Consider the following 8,686-nt stretch of genomic DNA (forward strand, 5'->3'; position numbering starts at 1 on the left):
GTGTTTCCAAAAGCATGATTCTACATGGGATTAACAAGTATTACAGAAAAAGAATTGTAGGGGAGGCTTGACCTGAGGCAGGAGGCACGAAAGGGACGTCACCGTGCAGAGGAGGAAGGAGAAAGGGGGTCCAGATGTTTTCCGAGGTTCCACAGGGCCGTGTTCGCTTCTGTCTCCTGCGTCACTCCTAGTCACAGTGTCTCTGACGGTCGTGGCGCTTCCTGCCTCCACTGCCCAGCTGGGTCAGGGTGACAGTAATGCTGTTCAGGTCCCGGGGGCTGATTTTCTCCCTGTGGTGGTGGCTGCTAGGAGTTAGGCAGCCACTGAGGGGCCCGGGCCAAGAGCCTGTTTTGCTCCTGGGCCCCAGGTAACCTCGCTGGCCTGCAGGCTCGTCCAGCTGATACCTCCCCGCTGCGCTCTCATGCCTTCACCTGTCCATTCCTTCCCAGGGCACCTCCCAGCCACCTGAGGGCCCTGAGGCTGAGGGTCTCCTGGGGGTTGGCATGGCAACCTGAGGAGGCTCGGCCTAGAGAACTGTGGGTTGGGCAGGGCACCAGGCAGCCTGAGCCCAGAGGAGTCTGCCGTCCGGGCTGAGAGAACGCTGTGACCCATCTCCCACTTCATGGGTCCAGACCTGGGGAGCGGCGGGCTGCTTGGGGCGGACCTCCTGCTGGACCCGGGGCCTGGCCTCCTCGATGCTGCCTGTGAGCCAGGCTGGGCCCCAGATCCCACCCCTGCCCTCCAGGGCAGGATTAGATCTGTTCTCACACTGCTTCCTTCTGCTGTTAGGACCTTAAAGAACTGGTGGAAAAGCTGGAGAAGAACGAGAAGAAGCTCAAAAAGCAACTGAAGATTTACATGAAGAAAGTCCAGGACCTGGAAGGTAGGGTGTGAGTGTGGGTGTCGTGAGGCACAGGTGTGCTCGGCCGCCCTCAGGGAGGGGACTGCCTGCCCGCCCGACACTTCCACTTCCCCCACCTGCTGCCGCCCCTGCACAATCACACAGACCCCAGGAGCTCCCCCAGTCCGTTTGCCGGAACCTGCACTGATGACCCACAAACCTAGCAGGTGTTTGGGTGCTGACTCAAGCTGTGTGGGGAGGGGCAGCTGAGACAGTGGCCCTGTGGTCCTGCGTTCAGAGGGCTTAGAGCTGGGAGGCAATACCTTCTGGTTCGAAAGAATCCTCCATGATATAAAGCCCTGAACCACGGGGGCCCTTCTCCACGCTGCAGTAGTCAGGGAGAGAGGTCAGTTCTGTGGTTAAACTTCCCAGCTGGAATCTGGCCCAGAGAGGTCAGGCAGAGATTTAAATCAGTCTCCCAGAAACCCCCAGAATGTTCTCTTTCCTTGACTCCCCGCTGTAGATCTAATCATGTCACTCCCCACCCTTTAAACAGCCTGCCTTGCTGGGAAACCTTTCTTTGTCCCCTCACCACCTGGGATACCCCCCCATCCTTCCACCTCAGCTCAGGAGTTAACGTCCTCAGGGTTCCAGTCCCCTCTTTTGCTGTCCTGACACCACACAGCTACGTCACAGTTCCCATCATAGGTATTGTTTAATCACCTGCTTATGTCCACCTGCTGCTCTGGACGAGGCTGTAGGAGGGCAGGGCTGTGTCCTGTTCAGCCTTGGGCCGTTGCCCCCATACCCCACATGCCCTTCTCTATCTTTGGATTTCTCTTTTCTGTTCCTAGAGTTCTCAAAGTCCTGGTCACTCAGGCTTTTTCTTCTCCCCCACCTCCTCCCCTCCCTCTTTCCCCCTCCCTCCTTCCGTCCTGTCCCCTTCCTCCCTCTCTCCATCCCTCCTTCCTTCCCTCCCCCTCCCTCCTCCCCTTCGCTCCCTCCTTCCTTCCCCCTCCCTCCTTCCTTCCCTTTCTTACAGCTGGGTGGAGAAAAAGAAACAGCTCCCCAGCCGGATGTTGTACATCCTGCGCCTCACATCCTTCCCGAGTTTTCTCTGATCCAAAACCTGCCCGTTGCCATTTTGGGTGTTTCCCCAGCCCCTGTCCTGAGTGGCCCCCAGTGCCTGATGCTAAGCTCCTCTGGTCACACTTGGAGTGTGGCCCAGGCTGCAGGGACAGACCATGTAAGGAGTGTGACAGCCCAGAGAACCCAGAACCCTGGGGCCCCAGGCCCCAACCCCACCCACCTGAAATGACCCCGCCCCCGGGCCTGAGCCTGGAGGTCCCAGTTCATCCTCCGTCCCTCTCTCCTGTTCAGCTGCCCAGGCACTGGCCCAGAGTGAGAGGAGGCGCCACGAGCTCAACAGGCAGGTCACCGTGCAGCGGAAAGAGAAGGACTTCCAGGGCATGCTGGAGTACCACAAGGAGGACGAGGCCCTGCTCATTCGGAATCTGGTGACAGGTCAGGCCCTCTGTGGCATCCCACCCCCAGCCCCTCCTCCTGCACCTCCTGCACACCCCCCATCCCACAGACACCCCCGCCCTCTTCCTCCTCCCCCATCCTCCATGCCCCAGCCACTCTCAGCCACCACCGCAAGCTGCTGCACTTCTGACCAGCTCCCAGGTGATAGTGATGCTGGGGTTAGTGTGTGGGCTGCCCCCGGGGCCGCATGCAGGGCTCTGGGGAGCTGCTTTCCTTGCCAGCCCCGGGCCTGGTTTGCCAGTTGTACCAGCTCCGACCCCTCTGGTCTTACATCCCATCTGGCTGCAACATGCCAGCCTTCCTGCTCTGTGTTCAGCCCAGTTCATCAGCTGCCTGCAGAGCCGGCAGGAAGAGTCCTGGACCAAAAAAGGAGGGCTCTTTGGTGGTCTGGTCCTCTGGCCCCTGAGCTACTAGCTCCATTCTCCAGTCTCTTAGTTTTCCCATCTGTAAAATGGGGATAAGGATACTGACCCCACCCACCCCACACTTGAAATATGACAAAGGTGAAAGTGCTGTGTTAAAGCTGCGAAACGCTTCTCGAATGTGAGGAATTCAAAGAGGTGGTAGCTTTTGCAGGGGTATTTGGAGTTCAAATAAGAGGTAAATGTTACTTTAGAGAAGTGTACGTTTATCGACGTCCCAGTCTGCTGAGTACTGGGCCAAGGGCTGCGGGAAGAATGGAGCATGACTTCAGCCTAGCACAGATTTTGCTTCAGCTCTTTGTTTTGGGTATTTTTAGTAGCTGAGTATTTTGCTCTTTTTATAAAGGTTAATTTCCCCACAATTGCCTGACTACTAAATGTGATGTAAGTTCACCTCAAATTTCCTTAACCAGGCTGCATCTTGTTCAAACACCGTTAGGAATGAGCCTTTAATCTCTGATGAATGAAACTCAAAGTTCAGAGCATCAGAGCAAAAAGACTAATAATGGTGGAGGCTGCTTGCGCCAGCCAGTGGGTGGCTCCCTCCCACGGTCATCGCTCAGGTGGCCCCAGGCCAGCTCATCTGCTAAGCCGCCTGCACACAGCACTGGTCACCTTCCCTCCAAAAGACCCTTCCACACGAACACCGGGATTCCACTGATCACGGCCCAGTGTTGGCTGGTTACTGTGGACGATGGAGAAAAGTAGAGCCATGGTCCCTGCCCCCAAGACGCTACCATTTAGCTGCTGCGGGACTCAAATCACAATAGAAAGTTCCAAGGCAGGACAAGCTATCTGCAATCTGCATCGGGTCAGCCTCGAAGCAAGAAGCTGTAGGTTGGAAGTCTGGGCCTTAAAACACATTTTTCTGTATAAATGTTATTGGCATTCTAATTAGAGCCAAAGGCCAATCCGCAGTCATCTGTTAAACCTATGAGATGCCCAGATGTTAACCAGGTACCCAGAGTATTATGGCCTGTAGGTGTATTTGAGGCCGGGTACCCACTGGAGAAGCTGGCAGCACATGCACAGCCCCAACCCTAGACGGCCCTGGCCCTAGACGGCCCTGGCCCTAGACCGCCCTGGCCCTAGACCGCCCTGGCCCTAGACCGCCCTGGCGGAAGATCTGAGGAGTTGCCCCTTCCCCTCCCCCAGCTGCCCTGCAGGTGGAGGGGAGGTGGCCTCCCTCACTGCCTTTCCAAGCCTAGAGGTGGCTCCTGAGGCCTGGGCTGGGTGGAGCTTGGGGGTGGCGGTCATGAGGGTGTGGGGTGAGGCCTGGGGGTGCAGTGAGCATGCCTGGAGTCTGAGGCCCGTAGCCTTGTGCCCGGGCCTCGTGCTCGCCTTTCATCTTGCCTGTCCCTGGGCCTTTCCTCCTCCTGCTCTGGGCCCCCACCAAGCACTGCTGCTCTCAGCCTGGTCTGTGCCTCCCCGGGCCCCCTCTGGCATGGAAAGCAGTCTGACAGCTTCTCCCTGGCCCTCCAGGGGCTTTGGCAGGAAAGGACCAAAAGGCCGAGCAGGAGTCTGCAGTTCACGGGGAGGCCCACCAGCCGCTTCTGGTCCTGCCAGAGCACACGGGGTGGCGGTTTAGAGGAGAGGAGTTGGGGGGAGGGGAGGGGGGAGCAGCTGTCCCTGAGTGTGGCCAGGCTACCGCTGGCCAAGAGGGAGGCGGCGGCATGGGGAGGGGAGAGCGGCTGTGGCCAGTCAGTGGCCTGCTTCACCTGCTGCCTCCGAGGCTGTCCGGGCGGCGGGCGCTGCCATGCAGTTGCCGAACCGAGCGCCGGACGCGCTAGAAGTTGCTGCAGCTCTCCCAGCCCCTGGCACGCGGGCTCTGTCTGCGGGAGTCGGCCTCGCCTTCTTGCAGCTGCAGGGCCCCTGTGTCCCCCACGGGAAGTGCTGGTGCAGAGGGGTGGGACGTTCTCGCCCCGGCCGCCTGGTGAGGGAGCCAGCCCCTGTCTCCAGCTGGCCTCTGGCCGCGGGCCCTTCTTACTGTGTGTAAACTCGGGCAGGGAGCCACCTGTGGATTCTTCTCCCCATGTTGCAAGGACGAGGAGTGAGGAGGCTATTTTAAACAATTAGGAACATGATTTTTGTTCGTTTGGGGTTTTTAACTAGTTTCTGAAACTACCAGTAGTCAAGGTCAGAGGGAATCTGTGTATCAGGGCAGCTTCTCCCCTGCTCCTCTCCCAGCCCCCATGAGGAGCTACAGGAAAATGTTAAAATTATTGGCATTGCAGGCCAGGATTCTTGCAGCCCCAGGCATCGGCTGTACACCTAATTCTTGCTGTTTGTTGCCGGTAGACCTGAAGCCCCAGGCGCTGGCGGGCACCGTGCCTTGCCTCCCTGCCTACATCCTCTACATGTGCATCAGGCACGCGGACTACGTGAACGACGACCTCAAGGTGCACTCCCTGCTGACCTCCACCATCAACGGCATTAAGAAGGTCCTCAAGGTCAGTGTCCAGGCCGAGGGTGGTGGTGTGTGGGGAACTCGGGGAAAACAACAGCTCACCGCTGCTTCTCTCTGTCTGGGTTTTGTGATCGCAAGTTCTCCAAAATCTCCAGGTCTGAAGGTAAGTGACACCTGACCTCTAGATAAACAGGATATCAGAATCTTTCACCACGTGCTCCCCAACACCCCTTATGTTGGATCACTGATGGTGAGAACCTGCCAGGCCAGCTGGCCCAGTGCTCACAGCAGAGCCCGGGGCTGCTGGAGTCAAGCTCGTCTGTGTCACTTGGCTTTGTAGTCGTCAGCGGTAGAGGCAGCTGACGTGTGTGGACCACTGATCGGGGACCAGGGCTGGGTCGTACATCATCCCCGGTAGTGGAAGAGCAGTCACGCAGCCTCGTGGGGATGGCTGTCTTCTGTGAGACTGTGATTAGTAAGGGCCCGCTTGCCATCGGATCTGCTTGGGGCCTACTGGGTAAGAGGAGGAAACGTGGACATGGAGGGACCAGGTAAGCATTTGACCAGATGGGAACCACTTACTCATAACCAGAACCTCTTTTTCTTTTCACAGAAGCACAATGATGACTTTGAGATGACATCGTTCTGGTTGTCCAATACCTGCCGCCTCCTGCATTGCTTGAAGCAGTACAGCGGGGATGAGGTGAGTGTAAGATAAACCCAGTCCCCTAAAGTGCACTTAAACTCCGTCAGGGTGCCCTGTGTTCTTCAGCAGTTAGGCCCTCGTTTCCTTGGGCACAGCAACACGTGTTCCACTTCAGAGCACCTCAGATCTCAGGTCAGAAGGAGGGCAGAGGTTTCGGTCATAGAAGGCATCTCTGTTTTGTCCAAATGTCATTCTGAGCTGCTCTGTATCCCTTGAAGAGAGGCTGTGAGACCTTTGGGGCCCCTCTGGGACCTCAGGCTCTGGGCGTGCCTTCGGCACCTGTTCACTGGAAGCAGGAATAAGGCAGGCCTCGATGACCCCAAGGGCCCCTGGAAAGCATCCTGAATGAATAAGTGGATTTGTAGGGAAATGAATTTGCATAACCCATCCATCATCTGAGAGCCCTCGGGACTCCCCCTGAAAACGCTGTGACCTTAATTTTCTGAAGCAGTCCTAGAAGAGCCCCATTTCTGTGAATGCAGAAAGCTCAGTTGTCTGGGATGTCAGACTGTCTCCTAAGCCAACCAATTAGTTTGTCCATTTTAAGACAGACAGAGATGGTCCAAGAGAAGAGGCGCAACGTAATTGAACTACATCTGTGCAAACTGACCCTGAGGCCCAGCTTCGAGCTTCTCACCAAATTCAGTTCCTTGGCCTGAGGCCCAGCTCGCCCTATCACTTCATGTTCTGCTCTGGGCCTCTAGGGTCCAGCTTTATCTAGAACTCACCATTCCCACTGCTGGTCCTCGAAAGAACTTTTCCCATGCTCTGCATTCAGCCCAGTGACCTAGTACCATACGGCCCATTTTCACCCGAATTTCTCCGGTGAGAATCCCAACTCGTCCCAGGCACTGCCCACTCCCAGTGCCTTGCAGGCCTCCTTGACTTTCCTTCTCCCCTTCCTTTCACATATCTCACTCTCCACCCTCCCTCCCCAAGGCCAAGACAGTGTAAATCAATATAGTGCAACAATTGTGAAAGCTTTATTCCATCTTTTGTGCTAGAACAAGTTTTCACAGACTCTTCTCCCTGGGAGGGTAACAGGGCGCGCGCCAGTCAGCGTTGCCACCCTTGGGATGGAACCTGACTCCATCTGCCTCCTAGAATCAGAACTTTGATACAGCTGCTTTCATTATGAGAGGGAGTGGGCTAAATATTAAAGAAATAGTGTTTACTGTATTATTGGAAGAAATGGGCTTCATTTCAAACCAGATGTCCTCTATTCCATAACCCTAATATTATATGCAAGCTTTCACTTTAAGCAGAGAACTGCATTTAAGGTTATCTCGTTGAGAATCATCACTTGACCCAATGTTGTCTGTACCCTGCAGGGAACATTACATAGGGCTAGGGAGGACCAAGAACTCCATTACGTTAGGCTATTGTTTCACGTGCTTATATTCCCAGGGACAAGACTTGAACCACAGCATAACCATATCTATGTAGCCTAAATAACAGCTATCTTGTTATCCCCTCTTCTGCCTGCTTTTTTTTTTCTTTCTTTTTTTTTTTTTGGCTGTGTTGGGTCTTCATTGCTGCGTGCAGGCTTCCTCTAGTTGGGGTGAGCGGGGGCTACTCTTCCTTACGGTGTGCAGGCTTCTCATTGTGGTGGCTTCTCTTTGTTGCGGAACACGGGCTCTAGGCATGCGGGCTTCAGTAGTTGTGGCACACGGGCTCAGTAGTTGTGGCTCGCGGGCTCTAGAGCGCAGGCTCAGAAGTTCTGGCGCATGGGCTTAGTTGCTCCGCGGCATGTGGGATCTTCTCGGACCAGGGCTCAAACCCGTGACCCCTGCACTGGCAGGCGGATCCTTAACCACTGCGCCACCAGGGTAGTCCCTTCTGCCTGCTCTTGTTTTCTTTAAAAATGGATTTCTGATTTGACACAGTATGAGAGGCTTTGCCGGGGATAGTTACCCTTTTGAAAACACTGACCTTCTGGCTGCTCTTGGTTCCCCTTGGCCTGAATACAGAGAGACATTGGTCACATGAGTCCTTTTGATATTAGCAACTCTGAACTTGCCTGTTACTTCATCTTGTTAACATAGAAAGCTAAGAAGACATAGTGCTGTAGCTGTGGAATCGTTTCAGTTCATCCATTAATTCTGATACTCAGTGATAGAATCCACATAAATTTCTCATTTTAAAAACATATACTCTGACCCGGGTACTTCTTTAGGGACTGTGTATAATCTAATATTTTAGGGTAACTTGGTATATTAGGAAGAGAATTGGGTAGAGTCAGAAAGCATGGATTCCCTCTTTCCCTGGACCTGCTACCAAACTTCACTTTGCTACCTTAGGGAAACTTCAGGGATTTGGACTAAATGACTGCGGCCTTTTTCATTAAGCAGTTTTGAGTCCTCTATCTGCTTAGTTTTGACACTGCCTTCAAATCTAAGAGCCTCAAAGAACTGACAGGGTCTGGTAGAACATCATATTAGCAGACAGAGCCTGATCGGGCCCCACAAATAGGGTATTGAGAAAGTGACTGGAGGCCCGGAAGGCCTGCTGAGCACGGCAGGCCACGGAGCCTCAGCACAGCACCCATCTGCCTCTGCAGGGCTTCATGACTCAGAATACGGCGAAGCAGAATGAGCACTGTCTTAAGAATTTTGACCTCACTGAATACCGCCAGGTGCTGAGCGACCTTTCCATTCAGATCTACCAGCAGCTCATTAAAATCTCCGAGGGCCTGTTGCAGCCGATGATAGGTAAGCTGGCTCATCACGGGATCCGAAGTGAGGGTAAGCACTCCCTACATTTAG

At 54.8% G+C, this 8,686-nt stretch overlaps 1 protein-coding gene across 3 annotated transcripts in view; it reads left to right on the plus strand.

The window, feature by feature from the left end:
• The window catches only part of MYO5B (myosin VB), a 387,764-nt gene that overhangs the window by 369,673 nt on the left and 9,405 nt on the right, over positions 1 to 8,686 (plus strand). For all 3 annotated transcript variants that reach the window (XM_060121183.1, XM_060121181.1, XM_060121182.1), the window contains 5 exons: positions 790 to 883; positions 2,222 to 2,365; positions 5,107 to 5,258; positions 5,829 to 5,918; positions 8,482 to 8,632. In XM_060121183.1, coding sequence (XP_059977166.1) covers positions 790 to 883; positions 2,222 to 2,365; positions 5,107 to 5,258; positions 5,829 to 5,918; positions 8,482 to 8,632 — 631 coding nt within the window. The remainder of the gene's footprint in view (positions 1 to 789; positions 884 to 2,221; positions 2,366 to 5,106; positions 5,259 to 5,828; positions 5,919 to 8,481; positions 8,633 to 8,686) is intronic.

The sequence above is a fragment of the Lagenorhynchus albirostris genome, chromosome 14 (genome assembly GCF_949774975.1).
Source record: "Lagenorhynchus albirostris chromosome 14, mLagAlb1.1, whole genome shotgun sequence".
Lineage (NCBI taxonomy): Eukaryota > Metazoa > Chordata > Mammalia > Artiodactyla > Delphinidae > Lagenorhynchus > Lagenorhynchus albirostris.